Consider the following 20,530-nt stretch of genomic DNA (forward strand, 5'->3'; position numbering starts at 1 on the left):
GTACCTATCATTATTTTTCAGATCAGTTTCACTTTCCATTTTCATGATACAATAACTCTTAAATATAACTTATTCTGTTGTAAGTCAGAGGATGATGCTGTTTGCTGTTTATAATCAAAATTGCATTCTGAAGGGGGTTTATTTTGGTAAACTAAAAGCCCTTCTAGCTGAACATCCCAATAGTTTTAGTTTACAAATTCGGGACTAAGAGATAAGAAGCACTGAACTGGAAATTTTTAGAATTCTGGGAAGAAGGGAGGAAAGAAATGAGAGAGGAGATCCTGGAAGAAGAGAACAAGATGCCAAAATGAGATGAGACCAGAAATCTTGATCTGTTGAGGTTCTAGAAAGACAGATGTTTTGGATGCCTGAGCAGCTCAGTTAAATGAGCATCCAACTCTTGATTTCGGCTCAGATCATGATCCCAGGGTCATGGGATCGAGCACTGCATTGGGCTCCATGCTGAGCATGGAGCCTGCTTAAGATTCTTTCTCCCTCTGCCCCTCTCCCCTACTGGCACTCTAAGGACAGATGTTTTAAGACAGAGGATGTCCACCATTTTTGTGGAATGTGTTGGCACTACTCCAACAGAATATCCCCTTCCAATGTTCAGGATTCTCCCCCTAAAGCCATAACTGTTTTTTGTGTGAGTGGATTTTGTGTTGAAATCATGGAATAGAATGAGGTTAGGCATGTGTGACAGAAACAGCTTGCAAGAAGCAGAAGCCTGGAAAGAAGACCCTGAGACCTTAAGGAAAATTCAAAAGTCTAGCAATACAGACGTTCACAAGGATATGGAGCACAGGGCACCCTTCCACATTGCAGATCGGGTATTAATTGATGATACATCCATTTTGGAAACTTTACTGAGTAAAGTGTAACCTATGATAACCTGCAAGGCAGCAATCCAAGTACCAGGTGTATGCCCTAGAGAAAATCTAGTTCATTTGCATGGAACTCATGCACAAGAATGTGCAAGGCAATTTCATAAGAAAAAAGTAGAACCAGCAATAAAAACGGCATCTAGATTAACATGAATAAATTTCAAAACTGTGATTTTTGAGGGGGAAAAAAGTCATAGAAGAACATATACTATAAGATTTACTTACATAAATGGCAAAAAATAGATAAAACTAATCACAAATTTTTATGTAGGGACAAATACATATGAGATAAACATATACAGAAAAATGAAGAAGTGGTTAATACAAAACAGAAGATGGTGGTTTGTCAGAGTTGGGAGGATGTGACCAGAGAGGGGTAGATGGGAGCCTTTAAGTCATTGGCAATATTCTATTTCTTAAGGTACGTGGTTGGCATATATGAGTATTCATCTAATTAGTTTTCTTCAAACTGTATGTTTATGTTACTTACACTGTTTTGCATATATGAAATAGTTTACAATTTAACAGTAAAAGCATTTTTAAGTGAGCTGACACTGTGGCAGTGGCAAAGAGATTATCATGACCAGTCATGGCCAGAGCCTTGAGCTTTGACACTGTACAGGAACAGGCCATCCTATTTGGGGCCCATGTGGTCCATGGACTTGAAAATGAGGCAAAAGAATATTTCAGCTTAAATGAGACAAATTAAAGTATCATTTCCCCGTACCCCAGAGTTAAAGAATATGTGTTCTTTCTAAGCCCATATAAATCATTTATAAGAATTGATCAAATATTAGTACACAAATTCTCAACAAATACCAAAAAATCAATATCACATAAATAATGACCTCTGGCAATAATTCACAGATTAAAAATAAATTAAATCAATGAAATTAAGTACCTGGAATGTATAGGAGAGGATATTTCCACTCAGTCTATAAAAATCTCTTCCATCCCCACTAAACACCTTTCTGCATTGACCACCAAAACTTTTAGTATTAATGACTTTGTTCCTAAACTGGCCAGTGAGTTCGTTGTAACTGTTTAAAAAAAAAAAAAAAAAAAAAAGGAGGAAGGAAGGAAGAAAAGATGGTTAGAAATCAGAAATAGCAGTTTCTGAAAAAGAACTTCCAGAAATTTTTGAAATATAGTGAAGTATCTCTTTGAGAGAGCTCAAATAAAAAGAACAATGTCCTAATGCATACCATATATTATCCAACCTCCCCTGGGTGGTATAATAGCTAAAACTAATAACTGGAGAAATCCAACATCCTTCAGCCTAAGAACATGTTTGGAAAACATAGCCCTTTTGTATTTATGGCAACAGCTGGTTTTGAGTTGAATCTATAAATAAAACCAATACAATTAAGATGACTCTTGAGGAGAAAGAAGTTTCTACAACAAATTTCAACTAATTTGCCTCTTAGTATACTGAATGGTATACTCTTTAGAGTAATTTTACCATTTTTCTGTTAATGAATTTTAAACTATGATAGAAAAGCCACTTCTATCACTCTAAAATAGACAGTTTTAAAGTCTTGAAATCTTCAACTTGGATCTGACCCTCAAAATTCCTCAGAATTCTTTTTGGAAAGACAAACATGGGATTGTCCCAACTTCACTTGAAAATGAAAGTTCCCAGCCAGTTCAGACAATTACTTTTCAAGCCTCAATATTCCAATACGTTACTTTCTCTCTTCTTTCTCTGTTCTTACTCTATTGTCTCTTCATTCTCATAAGGAGCCTCACATCACTGTCATTGAATCAATTCTCTCCCTCTGTCTCTCTCTATTTCTACCTCTCTCCCATAGGGTGACCAGCTATCCAGGTTTCCCCAGGTCTGAGGGGTGTCCCTGGACATAGGATCTCCAGCGCTAAAAGCAGGACAGTCTAGGGACAATTGGACACTCTGCATTTACCACATACATTTTCAAGTATACAGGTATGAATGAAAAAATGTTTCAGGATGTGGCAAAGAGCTCTGAGCCAAAGGCTGAGCTATTAGGTGATTTGTTATCAGACTTACCAAACCATAAAATAAAACAAAACAAAATGAAAAGCTACTATCCATCAATATGCACAGAAAACTGGCCAGCACCTTACCCATTTCCAGTAAGTTCTATGTTGGGAGGAGGTTTATCAAGGTCACACGAAGGTCTGCTTTCTAAGTCCTCACATCTGTCTTCATCAGCACTATCCTCTTCACAGTCAGAATCCCCATTGCAAACCAAAGATTTGCTGATGCACTGGCCTGTACACAAGATAAGCACCATAAATGAATGAATGAATGAATGAATGAATGAATGAATAAATAAATAAATAAATAAATAAATAAATAAATAAAAGAGGGAAGAAGGGAACAACTACCTGGGATCAAAAGGGTTTTGCCTTTGATTCCCAAAATTGTATTAATATTCTAATATGAATTTGAGATCAGTCCTCAAGATGTCCAGGAAAAGACTGGTGATTATTTGGGTCCTCATATTACAATACACAAAACTGATTCTGACCTCAGCTGGACACAAAATTGAAAATAGAAGCTGAATTCAAATTCCAGGCTCTCGAGCCAAAGCATAAGAGACTGTTAAAAACTGAGAAAAAACTGAGGGTTGATGGGGGGTGGGAGGGAGGGGAGGGTGGGTGATGGGTATTGAGGAGGGCACCTTTTGGGATGAGCACTGGGTGTTGTACGGAAACCAATTTGACAATAAATTTCATATATTAAAAAAAAAAAAAAAAACAAACAAATTCCAGGCTCTCACCCATAACCAAGCAGTTTGTCTGAATCTTCCAGAATCAAACAGTGCCGACCACTGGGAAGATAGATTGACATTCTGCCCTTCAACTTTCAGTTTATTTTTTGCCATCACTGACCAAGATGTCAAAGCCCTGCTTCTTTTGGTGATTTGATGTGTAAGCTTTTGAGAGCATAGAAACTGGATCAAAAGGTTAACACTCATCACGTCTTTAGCATATACTCTGTGCAAGACACTCTTCCAGGTGTTAGGTACAAATATAAATAAAAATGGTATGCTGGGCTTTTCATATACTTTACAAGCTAACAGAAAGGACTATGAAGACATAGATCATTATAATTCAGCGTAATTGCATAACGTAATTGCTATGATAGACATACATCCCAGGAACCAAGGAAGCACTGGAGGGTGTCAGATGATCTAACCCTTGCCTACCTCCCCAGCATCATCTCCAGCCATTCTCCTACCAGCTTCTGATGCGACAGTCACACCTGCATGAATAAAAGGCCAGGCTTCTGTCATCTCCACTGACCTTGCACTTACGGTTCCCTCAGACTAGAAGGGTTTCTCTACCTGTCACCAACCTGTCCTTCAAGAACCAAATTAAACATCATCTCCTCTTAGAGACCATCCCTCCTCCACAGGCTATAGTGCATGTCCTTCCTCTGTGTCCTCATAGTGTGCATTGCATGCAACTGTCCTGACGGTATAGCATGCATCCCACTATGCTCTCACTCAATCCGATCCAATGTTGTGGACAGTCTACTATGTACCAAGTATTCCAGATGCAAAAATTAAAGCAACAGGGGCACCTGGGTGGCTCAGTCAGTTACGTGTCTGACTTCGGCTCAGGTCATATCTGGTGGTTTGTGAGTTTGAGCCCTGCGTCAGGCTCTGTGCTGACATCTCGGACCCTGGAGCCTGCTTCGGATTCCGTGTTTCCCCCTCTCTCAGCCCCTCCCTGCTCACATTCTGTCTGTCTCTCTCTTCTCAAAAATAAATAAACATTAAAAAATTAAAGCAATATAATCCATATCCTCAAGGAGTTCACTGTCTCCAAGAGAGATAACCAGGCCAGTAAATTCTCCAGATTACAGATAGTACAATGTATGGAGGGAACACAGAGAAGTGATTTGTTAATTATCTGTATCAGTTGGGAAGTTAAGGAATGCTTCTGAAAAGAGGAGTCACCTGATCTGGGTTTTGAAAGTAAAATAGGAGTTTGACAGGTCTTGTTGAGGAGCACTTCTAATACAGAGATTAATTATGAACTATTCTGTGCATAAACTTTAATATTTTTCAGGGAAGAGGCTAAGCATTTCATTTGTATATCCACAATCCTTACCACTGTATCTGGAACATAGTAACAATAATGAATATTTGGTAAACGTTGTTGAATTAACCTCACTGCACAAATGATACATAAACACTAGGTCAAATAATACTCAATGCCAAAACTTGAAATTGTGTTTCAATCACCCTGTGTATAGGAGTGACCTGTATTACTCCTTGATTAGCTAATTAGAGTTGCTTCTCTTGTAAACATAATGATAATTTGGGCAGTAACATTGTTTTTGCCTAATCTCAGTGTACCGGACTCACTCTACATCTCCGCCAACAATGCAATGTCAAGAACTGTTTAGGTCTGGCAACAGCCATATTTCTTTTCAAAGAAGTGAGGAGTATCCTTACCTTTCTTACCAGATGCCTCCTCTTGCATTCTAAGTAATGATAGCTGAGTATGTAATTAATATGCCAATAAAAATCCTACTGATATTGGCCTGAAATTAATTTTAAGGCTGATAACACATTCAGTAAAAGTCAACAAACACATACTGAGCAAGTTAACCAAATAGCATTTGAAATTACACCCTGCCTGCCAAGCCTATGAAAACATACCTGAAAAACACCTGAAACGCTCTCCACATCCCTCTTCCGTTGGACATCCTCGGGTAGGTTCACACGATTGTGTTTCAAATGCATTTCCGACACAGGGATGGCCGCCATACTGTCCGTAAACAGCTATTGACCGCCTGCGAGTCTAAACACAGAACAGGTAGTACTTTCTGATATCTCCTTTCCTTTATCTGAGAAACAAATCTGAGAGAAATTAATGCAATTGAAGAAACAGCGTTCAGGAAATTGTTCTGGTGTTCCACAGATGTAAAACCTCCCAAATCAATAAACCCACAGACCTACTTGTCCTGGAGTGTGTGACAAGTGACACTTGGATTATTATTTGTGACATTCTCCCAGCTATGTATTTATTCTCAGGGTTGAGTATTAAAAAAATAATAGTAATAAAAACAGTGGCTCTTAAAAAAAGCAACTTGAAAGAGTTAGCTGGGTAGACATATAAGCAAATAGGTTACGATATAGAACATTTAATGTTTCTGCTCATGCTGTGTGTCAACTAGAAAGGAGAAATGGATTTTGTCAGAGGGCGGGAAGGATACTGGGAACAATGGTTAAGAAGTAAAGTTAGAAAAACCTTTAGAGGGGTACCTGGGTTCAGGTGGGTTCAGGGGCCGACTCTTGATTTGGGCTCAGGTCATAATCTCAGAGTCGTGAGACTGAGCCCCATGTGGTGCTCTGCACTGGGCAAGGAGCCTGCTTGAGATTCTCTTTCTCTCTCCCTCTGCCCCTCCCTGGCTCATGTGTACCCAGGTGCACTCTCATTCTCTCTCTCAAAAAAATAAAAAATAAAAAATAACTCTTAAAAAAAAGGAAAAAAAAACTTTAGAAAAATGGTGGCAATTGATTTGAGCTGAATGTTAAGCCTTCTTCAAGAAGGCAATGCAAAATAAATCTGGAGAGAAAGATGCTAATATGGAAGTCAAATTTACAGCACAGAAACCTCGGTCATCCAAAGGTGAAGCTACCTCTGCAACGGAATTTTACTAGATAATAAAAATCACTGACCTCTGAAGTGGGAAATATGTCAAAGGAAAATCTCTGGGAGAGAAAGTATGGGAAAATTGAGGAAATCATCAAGCCAACCGAGAAACACCTAAGTCATCCTAAAGTTCATTTTATCAATGTGAACACATATATCTAACACTTAAACAAAAAGAAAGGTCCACAAAATCCTTTTCCTGACAACAGCAATCAAAGATGCATCACTTAAGCCTCTTCCTGTACTCATCTTTTCCCCATTTAAAAAAAAAATAGAATCTGACATTCCAGAGAATTTAAACCTTGAGCAAAGATCAACAGGGAAGACTGGATCTACAAACTGATGTGGGGTCAGAAGCGAATGGTCAAGAAAGAATTCTTGAGCAACTACATGGATGGAACTAGAGGGTATTATGCTAAGTGAAATTAGTCACTCGGAGAAAGACAAAAATCATATGACTTCACTCATATGAGGACTTTAAGAGACAAAACAGATGAGCATAAGGGAAGGGAAACAAAAATAATATAAAAACAGGGAGGGGGACAAAACAGAAGAGACTCATAAATATGGAGAACAAACTGAGGGCTACGGGAGGGCTTGTGGGAGGGGGGATGGGCTAAATGGGTAAGGGGCGCTAAGGAATCTACTTCTGAAATCATTGTCACACTATATGCTAACTAATTTGGATGTAAATTTAAAAAAATAAAAGATAAAACAAAATTAAAAAGAAATTAAAAATTAAAAAAATTAAAAAGGAAAAAGAAAAAAGGAAAAAGTAAAAAAAAAAGAAAGAAAGAAAGAATTCTTGAGACATTTTTGGTGCAAAAAGGTGCTTTTATTATAGCACGGGGACAGGGCCCGTGGGGAGAAAGAGCTGCACTTTTACTGTGTGAAGATGCTGGTTATTATATTAAGTGCTCAAAGGGGAGGGGACGTGCAGGGAATATTAGATCATAAATGTCTTTTTCAAATTTCTACTCTTAAAAGTAGTTTCACAGGATTTCTCCGATGCTTATCATTCAGCTTGATATTAACAAGTGAGATGAACAGTCTTGAGACTCTAAGAATGCAGCAACCAGCACATATTTGATACTTATCGGAACTACGCAGGCTATAGGTCAGCCTTCTGGGCTAAATGCGAAAACATTTTTGCTTCTATCCCTCATCACAAACCAACGTTGAATCTCTTCACCCATCCTAAACTGGGTTAGAAGTGGGGACTCATTGGGACAAAGGGTCACGGTAATGCAGTTTGATCTCTGAGCAGCTGTGTGTCAACCTGGGCCTGGTGCTGGCACCTTCCATTGTATCTGAGCAGAGGAGCCATGGAGGAATATGAGTGGGGAATAGAACTCAGTGCAGTTCCTTCATAAGTTCCTAGTTTCTGTATTTGATTGATGAAGACGCCTCTCATAATGTGTCTTATTAAATTGTCCTTTTCTGAAGTTCTAAAGCACAGATTGTGTTGTTCATCTAAGTAATGCTTCCCTCTCTCCACATACAAGGATGACCTCGACAGCTGCCCACTGTGAGCAGCCATATTCTCACCTGACAACTTCTGATCTTATGACCCAGTTTCCATTTTCACTTGTCTCTCTCTGGATGAAAATGTTGTCGTTACCATCTAGGGATGTAATCATTGCATGATGACCTTCATGCAAAGAAAAAAATTACTAATATGAAAAATACCTCTCATCCCTTTCTATTTAGTGTTCTTTTTTAGCTTGTTTTTAAATTATAAAAATGTTTTCTGTGGTCAGTATTTGATTTTTGCCTTGTTATTCATGGACCCATTTGCCTGTCTGTATTCAGAGTAGTCATCTATTTGCCCAAAGCCAAATTCCACATTCGAGTAACTGGTTTTGTAAATACCACTCATGTAGGTACTAAATGTTTGATGAAAATGATGATTATGATGATGCTTCAAAACAGAAATTATCAGGGCGCCTGGGTGGCTCAGTCGGTTAAGCATCCAACTTCAGCTCAGGTCATGATCTCACAATTTGTGGGTTCGACCCCCTCCTCAGGCTCTGTGCTGACAGCTTGGAGCCTGCCCCTCCCCTGCTTGCGCTCTGTCTCTCTCTCTCTCTCAAAAATAAACATCTAAAAAAATTGTTTTGATAAAATAAAAAAAATAAAACAGAAATTATCTCCTGTAATACAGTTCTGTTATTTTAAGAATTAAAAAGTGATTTTTAAATACACATTTTTATTCAAGCTGAACCACCTTTAAAATATTTTGCAACTATAGAATCATGCTATAGTCCTGAAACTAATATAAATGTTATGTGTTAAGTATATCTCAATAAAAACACTTATTCATTCAAATATTTAGAATCTTTAACATGAACATTATATTTGTGGAAGTTGTCCTAAGAAAATTATCAGAAAAGAGGACAGATTTCTATGTACAAAAATATTCACTCAAGTTTCACTCAAACAAAAATGTAGATAATCTAAATCTCAAACAATATGAAAGTGGATATATAAGATGGGTATATTCATATAACGGCAAATAATACAGCTGTTTAAATTCACGCTGAGAGTATCATGGTAAAATAGTAGAATATAGGGGTACCTGGCTGGCTTAGTCTGTGGAGCATATGACTCTTGATCTCGGGGTCATGAGTTTGAGCCCCACGTGTGGCATGGAGTTTACCTTAAAAGCAATTTTTTTAATAAACAAATAAAGGGGTGTCTACATGTTCAGTCGGTTGAGCATCCTACTCCTGATTTCGGCTCAGGTCATGATCCCAGGCTCGTAGGATTGAGCCCCACATTGGGCTCGGTACTGAGCATGGAACCTGTGTAAGATTCTCTCTCTCCCTCTGTCTCTACCCAGCTTGTGCTCTCTCTCTCTAAAAGTTTTAATAAACAAACAAACAAAAATTTTTAAATAGTAGAATATAAAACTTTAATCAAACAATTGTATTTTTAAAAATTATAAACAGGGGCGCCTGGGTGGCTTGGTTGGTTAAGCATCCGACTTCGGCTCAGGTCATGATCTCACAGTCCGTGAGTTCAAGCCCCACGTCGGGCTCTGTGCTGACAGCTCAGAGCCTGGAGCCTGTTTCAGATTCTGTGTCTCCCTCTCTCTCTGCCCCTCCCCGTTCACTCTCTGTCTCTCTCTGTCTCAAAAATAAATAAATGTTAAAAAAAATTTAAAAAAAATTATAAACATAGAGAAAGAAGATAAATTGAAAGAATAAATACCAAAATGATGGTATATTGGGTTCTTTTAAAAAATTTTTCTTAATGCCTATTCATTTTTGAGAGAGAGAAAAAGAGAGAGAGAGAGAGAGTATAAGTGGGGGAGGATCAGAGAGAGAGACACACACAGAATGTGAAGCAGGCTGCAGGTTCCGAGCTGTCAACACAGACATGTGCCCATTGCGGGGCTCAAACTCATGAACTGTGAGATCATGACCTGAGCTGAAGTCGGACACTTAACCAACTGAGCCACCCAGGCACCTCTAAAATCTCATGCTTTTTTTTTTTTTTTTAAAGTGGGCTTCATACCCAGTGTGGAGCCCAACGCAGGACTTGAACTCAGGACCCTGAGATCATAACCTGAGCTGAGATTAGGAGTCAGGCGCTTAACCAACTGAGCCATCCAGACACCCCGGTTTCTTTTAAATGGTAAAATTGTAAATAGTGTTTTCTTTATTTAGACCTTCCTGTTTCCTCCAATGAATAACTTATAAGGAAAAAAAAAAACACTTTTAGAAGTACTTTATAATCTCCAGATCAAGTCCAGTATTTTATTTGTATTACTCAGAAATTAAAGTTTAAAAAGTTTAAAAATACAGGGACACCTGCCTGGCTCAGTCAGTAGAACAGGTGATTCTTAAATTTTTTTTTTCAACGTTTTATTTTTGGGAAAGAGAGAGACAGAGCATGAACGGGGGAGGGGCAGAGAGAGAGGGAGACACAGAATCGGAAACAGGCTCCAGGCTCTGAGCCATCAGCACAGAACCCGACGCGGGGCTCGAACTCACGGACCGCGAGATCGTGACCTGGCTGAAGTCGGACGCTTAACCGACTGCGCCACCCAGGCGCCCCTAGAACAGGTGATTCTTAATCTTGGGGTTGTGGGTTCGAGCTCCACCTTGGGTATAGAGATTACTTAAATATAAAATATTTTTTAAAAAGGTGCAAATGTTTCATTTTTCATGATCATTCAGCTCATTAGGTAAAACAAAGTTTTGCTACTCGTTAGTGTTCCTTTCAAATAAGAAGAAAAGTTGAACCCAGTAAATATGAAACAGATTTTGAATTACCTACTATCTTCATTTCATGCTACTCTATTCCTCTAATTAAAGAGTTCTCTAGTTAAAGAGTTAGTGAATTGCTATACCCTGTGTATATTTCTAGGCTCAAATGTAAGATTTAGAAAAGTCCTGCAAGAAAAATAGGAAACACAGAAATTACTTTATTACATTATTAATCACTAGAGTCATACTTTTCTCCCTTTAAAACTACCAATTATATTTTCAACATAAAAAATAACGTTCAAAAGCTAATTTCATTTTGTCCATAGGTAAGCTATTTCTGCATAGGAGACAATAAATACAAAGTTTTGTATGGTCCTACCTGAGTCTTGGTACAACCACTGCATTCTGACCACAGGGCATAGGAATCCCACTGGCAATTGACTGGAGAGGAAGCACTGCCAAATTATGATAAATCAGGTAGAAAGATAATGGGGGGGAGGGGCACAAAGAATAGTCAAAAATATTTCAAAAAAAATAATTGCTTTACAATTTTTTAAGAGACATCAAAAGTATCCCAAGATCTATAAAAATACATGTGGAAGGAACCAACTTTTCTCAAGATTAACGTTTATCAAGCATCTATAATGTACCAGGCACTATTTAGATACTAAAGTTGTAGATACAATAACAGAGAGATCACTGACCATTGATAGAGGAGAGGACAAAGACACATATGTAAACAAATAATTATAATATAATAATACAAACATGATCCATAATGCAATGTACCTACTTTGATCAATTTCATAACAAAAATGTATACAGTATAATGTGTTATGGAAATATAGATAAAGGAGTGTTCACAGTTGGAAGGGTTGGAAGGGTAAGTGAGAACTTGTGGCAGGAAGGTATACGGTCTTTGAAAGGATTCTGAATAATGAACTGAAGAGTTATAACAGAAACTCTTAAGTGGAAGACAAAAGGCTCTAAAAAGACCCTATCAGAAGAGAAAAACTAAGAACTGGCAAAGATGAAATGGACAGAAATTGATTTTTAAATATTCCCCCTGTGCATTTAGGCTACTCCTCAAGAACACATCCAAGTAGCGTCCATTTGAGCTTAAACAATTCCGCTCCATTAAAATACATGAAGAATGGAGAATCTGTTGTGTGATGCTTAACTCCAGCTTTGTAGAGAGCATATCATGACTTCATCCTCAGCGATTAAGGAAGTCTAACTTAAAGCATATTTTACAAGGGGTAAAGGAAATCAGAATCCTGATTTCTGGGTTTTGAGCAGATTCCTAGCCTTGGGACACCTTCAGTCAAGGTGATTTGTGCTTATCTTAAGCCTGTGAGGTGATCCTGAAAGTAAGAAGTTTGATCTGAAGTGCATGTGCCTCTCATGCTTTTTTTCAAGCCAAACTTGCTAACTTGTAGTCTTGACATGGCGCCAATGATCCAAATGCCTCACTGTTTTTGACCCTTAAACAATCGGAACTTGCTATTGTTCTATGTTGTGCCCCAGGGACAGGCAGAGACCTTCCCCAAACACTGAGGTTTAGGAAGGGAAGCCAGCTTGGTCTCATCTCTCTGTGCTCCCACAGTATCCCATGCAGCCCTCTCCCAGAGGCCTAGCACATTTATATTGACATCAACTGTTTCAAGATCTGTATCACCCAGTGGACTCTCAGACACTTGGCCCCCTTTGTGTCCCCAGTCACTAGCACAGCCCCTGACACATATTCTGATAGTTTGAAAACGTGAACTGACCTGGTCCTATCCCATCAAACTGACAGTGAAAGCAAGAGAAAGCCATGAGTAAATGATGGTGGCTTTTTTCCAGGTCTCAAGAGTCAGCACACCTATTTTCTTAAAAAAAAAACTCTCGGGGCGCCTGGGTGGCGCAGTCGGTTAAGCATCCGACTTCAGCCAGGTCACGATCTCGCGGTCCGTGAGTTCGAGCCCCGCATCAGGCTCTGGGCTGATGGCTCGGAGCCTGGAGCCTGTTTCCGATTCTGTGTCTCCCTCTCTCTCTGCCCCTCCCCCGTTCATGCTCTGTCTCTCTCTGCCCCCAAAAAAAAACAAAAAAACAAAACAAAACAAAACAAAAAAAAAAACTCTCAACCAGACGGAAGTTACCCTTGTGGGGAACACAGCATAATGTATAGACTTGTCAAATTACTATGTTGTACACCTGAAGTTAATATAACATTGTGTATCAACTGTATTTCAATTAAGAAAAAAAAAACCTCAACCTTTAAAATCCAAAGAATGTTTTGCAATGACTACATTTAAAGATCACATTCTACTCCAAGATGTGTTAATTCTAAGGTCGGTGCAATTCTCTGAATTGCAGGTACAATCATGGTACTGGGACAAGAAGAAAACTTTGAGGTAGTTTTAGTCTTCAAGTTTCTTCCTTATGGGAAATAAAATAAAGTAAAATAAGAATGAGAATAAAACAAGCTTTTGCTATCATTGCCTTTTCTCAAAACGCAGAAAGATAAATGTTGAAGGGAAAAAGATGTTCTGGCTGCAATGTTAAAATCAGGCCATATGATAAAGAACTTCCTAAAAATAAAAAAAAATAATAATTTTTAATGATCTCCAATACAATCCAAAACATTCTCACCTTGAAAAAATTTGGAACTCTCCTGCAAATCCCACCAAGATGAAAAAACTTATTGCCTGGGGGGAGAATAAAGCATTGCTTTAGTTTATATTTCTTTAATGAGTTGAAAGTGAATACATTTGTGCAAGTCAAGATTTGTGAGTTGTGAATATAAAGAAGGAAAGAAGCATGGAGAAGGCTCCCCGACTCTGTTTGTCCTTTAAGTTTCCATTTTAAATAAAAGTTTAATACAATTCTGTTGAGCTCACCTCTTACTATTCATTTCTGTAAAGAAGGCTAGGGACTGGGGAATGTCATAGCCAAGCAAATAGAAAATGTAGCTCATTAGAGCATTTCTTTAAGGACCCATCATCTTTTCATTCCTTTCTCTACCCTCCTTCACTCTAACTTCAACACATATGAAGACACCCAAAGAGGATGAAGCCTGGAAGAAAGACCAGCCAAGAGTGAGAAGTTAGAAGGGAAGTAAGTTTCATAAATGAAGAGTCAACCAAAAGTTGAGGCACATCCCCAGCCAGAGGGCCCATGATCCTCACCCTGCCCCTTAGTTCTATGGGCAGCTCCTCTGGTTTTTAAAACACCTGTGAGGCCTCTTGCAATCATCTGTCCATGACAGCACCAGCCTAAATATTGAAGGTCACAAAATTGTATATAAAACGGGATTACATTTTGTTTGAAAAGTCAAACATGTATTAAAAACAAATCTAGAAAGAAATATAATAAAGCATAATAGTTCATTTCTGGTAATGAAATTATAGGTAATTTCTATTAACTTTTTTTTACTTTTATGTATTTCCCTACTTTGACAACTGAGGGTGTCTGGGAATATCATTCAAATCTTTCCTGGAGATTCTCCAAGGATATCAATTGTATTCAATATATAACCCAGTGTAAAAGTCCTTAAAACCATCTTACTCCATATTTTAACAGGCCAATATTCTTTCTCTTCTCCCTGACCTCCTCAAACCTTTTCTTTCCATGTATTTGTGGAGTGGCCTCCCAACATTTTTTCCAGATCCTTCTCCCTGCCTTCCTAGATCATCTGCCATCTTATTAGGTATCTTCCTTTCAGTTGTAAAGTCCTAGTTGCCCACTTCTGCCTTTTATTGTTCTCAGAAGCTTTTAGCCTATTATTCTGATTAGCATAACCAAACAGCTGTGGGCATCCTGGAAATGAGTGGGGGAGGTATGAATACATATGTGATTTTTTTAATGAGCAGGTAAAGCACGTAATATAAAGCAACACCTTCTACACGTTTTGTTTTTAATCAAAAATTACAAGGATTAAAAACAATTAAAAAAAAACCTACAAGGGTTTGGGTTAATTTTTCTGTTTTTCAACAATATATCTTTACTCCATGCTGTCAACTTCTTTTTCCGTCCCTGGGAAAGCCTATCCCCATAGCTTTATTAGTCACTCATAGGCACTAACAGATAGTCACATTTTTGGAAAACAAAGATTCTGAAACACTCTAACAGTCAAATTTCTTTTTTTTTTTTTTCCTTTATTTATTTTTGAGACAGAGAGAGACAGAGCATGAATGGGGGAGGGGCAGAGAGAGAAGGAGACACAGAATCGGAAGCAGGCTCCAGGCTCTGAGCCATCAGCCCAGAGCCCGACGTGGGGCTCGAACTCACGGACCGCGAGATCGTGACCTGAGCCGAAGTCGGACGCTCAACCGACTGAGCCACCCAGGCGCCCCATCTAACAGTCAAATTTCAATTCAACATCCAATTTCAAGTGTCTCTCCTACTCCTGGGTTCTGGATGCTCATAATGGGAGTGGGGTGGAGTCTGATTCCAAATTCCTCCTCCTTGTTCTGCTTTTCTTCCCCACATCCCCAGACTGCCTCTGTCTTCTTCAAAGTCACAGCAGCAGGAGAGGGACAAGAGCCAAAAAGGGTCTTGTGTGACTAATCCAGCTGGAGTCCATAATGGTGACCCAGGATGTGGTGGATATTTGAATGCCGAGTCTTTATCTCCCACTGTGTTTTTGTGGTTCTTTGGATGGCCCCCATTGGTGATCTACAACCACTATGCTCTTGGCAAAAATGATTCAGCTCTTTGTTTATCACACTTGACTCTCCCCAGTGCTTGCCTCCTGGGACTCCTTTTCCATATGGATGCTGCCTGTTGGAGTTGCTTCATCCTGCAGGCAGTTTCTCAGGCAGAAGCCCTGACAACCCAAGTCTGGCTCCTTTCTAAAGGTCCACATTGTGTCCATGCGATACCTGCACACATCCTTATCCTGTCAGACTCTGGATGTCCAGAATGTAACCAATAATGCTGTGTTGATTAACTCTGTTAAAGGCAGGCTAGGGAACCAGCCTGTGCCTTTAGATTTTCCCAGACATGACTAGAGTATGATTTCCTACATCCCCTGTACTCTAAGGGGCACGATCCTATATATTCTGGAGGATGGGGATAGCCAAAGGTCACTAGACACTATCCTTTTGTAAAACTGCTTTGAATGTCCAGTATCTCACTTTAAAATGTGGGGATGCTGAGCACTTATTCTTCTTGGCCTTTGACTCTCAGCCCAAGCAGGCATCATGAAAAAATTCATTCTTTTTTTTTTTTTAAGTTTTTTTTTTTTTTTATAACGTTTTTATTTATTTTTGGGACAGAGAGAGACAGAGCATGAACGGGGGAGGGGCAGAGAGAGAGGGAGACACAGAATCGGAAACAGGCTCCAGGCTCTGAGCCATCAGCCCAGAGCCCGACGCGGGGCTCGAACTCACGGACCGCGAGATCGTGACCTGGCTGATGTCGGACGCTTAACCGACTGCGCCACCCAGGCGCCCCGAAAAAATTCATTCTTAACAGTCTATTATTACACGTGTTTTAAAAGAATTTCAATCAAGCTTTAGGGAATATACATTTTTTTCAGCAGTGCCTTTGCCAGCACCTTCCCCATATACATACTCCTTATTGTAACTTCTGAAGATCTGCCTAATTACAAGGCAGTTCTGTTCATGAGTTACACAAGCTGAATCTATTAACCAAAAGAATTTCTTGAATTTGCTAGCTAAGTCCCTGAAAACAAGTCATCAAGTTATCATTTCCCACCTTCAGAAAGAGTATCTTAATAAACAGACAAGATAGAACAATCATAAATTAATAATAAATGATACTTGGGGCACCTGGGTGACTCAGTTGGTTAAGCAACTGACTTCGGCTCAAGTCACGACCTCACAGTTCATGGGTTCGAGCCCCGTGTTGGGCTCTGTGCTGACAGCTCAGAGCCTGGAGCTGCTTCAAATTCTGTCTCCCTCTCTCTCTGCCCCTCCACTGTTTGTGCTCTTTCTCAAAAATAAATAAACATTTTAAAAACTTTTTAAAAATGATACAAAAATTGGGACCCCTGCGTGACTCAGTGTGTTGAGTGGCCAACTTCGGCTCGGGTCATGGTCTCATGGTTCATGAGTTCAAGCCCCACATGGGCTCACTACTGTCAGGGCAGTGCCTGTTTAGGTCCTCTGTCCCCGTCTCTCTCTGCCCCTCCCCTGCTTGTGTGCTCTCTCTCTCTGTCTCTGTCTCTCAAAAATAAATAAAACATTTAAAAAATAAATAAGTTGGAGTTGAAGTTGCTGTCTTTGGTCCTGTATTTAGTTGAATAGTAATTTTTCTAACATTTGGCTACATTGCACTGGGCCAACATGTACATTTGGTAAGCCTTTCATTGCATTCCTCTCTCTGTGTCTTCCACTCTCACATTCCTGACCCTTTGGTCCAGGATTCCAAATTCTAAAGTTCCAAGTTTCCGAACTCACTTTTCTATAAAGCTCTTAGATAAGTCAGATCATGGGGACTCATTGCATAGCTGCAAATCAAACAAACAAACAAAATACATGACAGGGTATTTTTCCCTAAAAATAACAATGGCACTATTGTATTCCTTGATGGCTTTCTCAGGACTTTCATAAACATAGTCTCCACTCTCATTTCCATACCTTCGAACCACTAATTTTACTGCAAAACAAGAAAAAGGAATTCACTTTGTCTGAATTGTTAAATATATTTAAATAAGGATTTTTTTAAGTTATCCCCATATCTTTCTCTTTCCTATTTCCCCATGTCTTCTCCTTATTTGAGCCATTTCAGTTAAGCCTCACTCCCTTTTGAGATTGCTTCACTTACAAAAGTAATGAAATTATTATCTTACCTTCATGTTTGGGAAAACACTCAGGGCAGAAGAAAGGAAGAAAATTTCCGCTGAGCGCCTGGTGAATTTTCAACAGTGGGAAGAGCCCAGCAGTGGGCTCTGTCCCTGTCTCTTCCTGCTGGGGATTAACTTGGCACTCACTCATAAACACAGCAAGTGGTTCTGAGACTTAGTTCCTACCCCAACCAGATTCTCTGGGGACACAAAGAGCCTGCCCCTGTACTTAGTTGGTGTCTTGAAGCCAGATGCTTCTTATCAATTTACACAGGCCTTAGCTACAGCCAGCTGGGACTGTTTGGCAATGTAGTTCTAAGAAAACATCTGTAAATCAAGAAAGGCAACAAATGTTCTCAGTTCAATGTTTAAGTGATTTTCAACCAAAGGAGACCCTGTACAAGGCAAAGGATAAGCCTCCTTCCTGTTTCAATCTTCTAAATGAAATAGATGTTTTCATGATTCTCTTAAAGTGTGTTGTACACCAAACTTTGAGATGAAAGGATTTAAATGCAGTTCTGTCACTCAGGAGGTAAATGGAACATTCTGGAGTAGAATTTCCACACCTCCCCCAACAAAAAGAAAGGAAAACAAAACAAACAACAACAACCACACACACACACACACACACACACACACATATATATATATATACATATCCTAACACAATATTACATCCATGACTCACACTTGACTTTCACAGATGGATAAAAAAAAGCATATTTTGCAAACATTTAAAAGCCTCACTAATTTTTCCCAAGTGCTTTCCCTATTCCATTGACTTGCAGATCATCGTTGGAAAGTTCCTATCATGGTCATTAACTGTCCATTTTCCCTTCTTCAGTTATTGTCTTGTCTAACTCTGCTAGATCCTTGTTCCCCACAGCTTTGCATTTATTCTAGCAGTTCCCAACATCACTTACAGAGGTTTCATGAATGCTGTATTTTATTTTTTTTGCAAGATTTAAGATTTTCTATTTGTGAGAAGGCAGGGAGATGATTCATTTTCAGAAGTACCAAATAAAAGCTGTGCTGTCTAGGGCCAGCTGGGTGGCTCAGTTGGTTAAGCATCTGACTTAAGCTCAGGTCATGATCTCATGGCCCCTCATCAGGCTCTGTGCTGACAGCTGGGAGCTATTAACCTATTAACCTATTAACAATAGGTTAATTTCCAACCTATTGGAAAATGTACAACACCCCCCCCCCACCATAGAGTCCCAAATCCTTAGACATTTCACTTCCTGGTTCTTTCCCTCTTGGTTTGGCAAGGTTACTTTCGCAGTCTTTGCAATGAGCATGTGCCAAAGAACTGAAGTCTCTGCATCACCTCAAGGAATGTACATCTGTGCCAGTCAGACTACTTTTTGCCTTACATGGGCATAGGCATTGTCTGGGTAAGGCTGTAACCTCTGTAGTACTCAGCCAATGAGGAATCAGGGGAGGGACCTGCATAGTAGGAGATAAATTGTCTGCTGTAACCGCCCCGAGTGTGTCTGTCCATCAGACACCCGCTCTTGTAAGAACATTGATTAAAGCTTTGCTTTACTGTGCCCCGAGTCCCCACATCCCTCCTTCGATTGGAGCAGTGGGCTTATTTCTCACATTATTGAAGCTGAGCTAGGTTTTATTCACACAGTTTGGCCAAATATTCTGACACTTGCTACTAGGGTATTATGAGTGGGAAAGACATAAGTGTTAAGTGGGAAAGGATTTTCTGAGTTGAGTGATTTTATAACTAAACATTTCATTAGTGAATATTTCCCAGTTTTAATGATTTATTTCTTTCTTTATCCAAAGAGCTTGAAAATAGAGAACAACCCTCACCTTTACCTCATAAATTGACAGTGGGTTTCCAAAGATAGTTTACACATCTTTTGTTAAAACCATTAGTAATTTGTGTGGAAGAAATTTTGCCACAGAGAAGATGACCTCTAATTCCTGAAAGTTTGTTTGTTTGTTTGTTTTATTCAACTCCAATTGTATGACTTCCAGATGTTATGGACTCTTCTTACGTACTCAGTGTGCAATTCCACATTTGGGGGCTTAGTTTGTGTTTGTGTTCCTCCTGAAATCAGATTCTGAGAGAGGAAATCAATTGAAAATAGGGTTTTGGTTTTGTGTGTGTCTGAGTGTGTGTGTGTGTGTGTGTGTGTGTGTGTGCGCTTTGGTTTGGTCTTTTGGCTTGGGTTTTGGTTGGGTTTTTTGTGAGGTTTTGTTTGTTTTTGTTTTGTTTTCCGTTTTGAGAAGTGATCCTACAAACCATTGCTGGGAGATGGGAAAGTGAGACAAGGAAGGAGAGGTGGTCAGTAAATGGTACTTTATCATGCAAGATACCACTGTGGGAATTGGAACTCAGTCTCAATGTGGAAATATGAGAGATGTTGCAGAACGCTTCTCAGAATTATTCTGACTAAAGGAATGTATCTACCAACATCCTATCATTGATTGAGGGTAGTTCCTAGACTCATCAACTCTCTGACACTTCAGTTTGCTCTGGGGGGTAGCTGAGCACACACCTGTAGCTAGGGGGGAAAAAAGCCTTCAAGTAGATGGTTGCTGGTATTAACAGTATTTGCAGACATTTGCCTTTGTCTTGTAGCAATGAGTGCTAAGGGAATATAAGCAGGATACCAACAGCACCTGCCACAGTAGCTTGTCATTCATGCATGAATGCATTCATTAATTTTTTATTCTAAATTCAACAAATATTTACTGCGGATGCATAATATAACAGGCTATAGATTTTGACAGAAGCTTTGAGCAATATCCTTTATTATTTTCATTCCTTACATGCCATAAAGATCATATGAGCCCATTTATAAATTATCCTTAGTCTAGAGGATGAGTCACACGCATACAGTGTGTCTACAATAATGTAGAAATTGAATTGTCCAGCTCCCAGAGACTGTATGCCAGAGATCATTTAAAAAGTTAACAAAAACTTCCTTTCCCCAAGTGCTTTTCACTCTCCCATCTCCACCACATCT

General features: G+C 39.3%; 1 protein-coding gene across 1 annotated transcript in view; it reads right to left on the minus strand.

Annotated features, from left to right (window-relative positions):
- C7 (complement C7) overlaps positions 1–17,604 on the minus strand; it is a 56,987-nt gene extending 39,383 nt beyond the window's left edge. The window contains exons 1-6 of the mRNA XM_030330679.1: positions 17,550–17,604; positions 13,385–13,440; positions 11,130–11,205; positions 5,540–5,681; positions 2,988–3,135; positions 1,786–1,924 (exon numbers count right to left, since the gene is read on the minus strand). Of these exons, the coding sequence (XP_030186539.1) occupies positions 1,786–1,924; positions 2,988–3,135; positions 5,540–5,681; positions 11,130–11,205; positions 13,385–13,440; positions 17,550–17,555 (567 nt within the window). The 5' untranslated portion in view covers positions 17,556–17,604. The remainder of the gene's footprint in view (positions 1–1,785; positions 1,925–2,987; positions 3,136–5,539; positions 5,682–11,129; positions 11,206–13,384; positions 13,441–17,549) is intronic.
- Between the last annotated feature and the right edge of the window lie 2,926 nt (positions 17,605–20,530).

The sequence above is a fragment of the Lynx canadensis genome, chromosome A1 (assembly GCF_007474595.2).
Source record: "Lynx canadensis isolate LIC74 chromosome A1, mLynCan4.pri.v2, whole genome shotgun sequence".
Taxonomy (NCBI): domain Eukaryota; kingdom Metazoa; phylum Chordata; class Mammalia; order Carnivora; family Felidae; genus Lynx; species Lynx canadensis.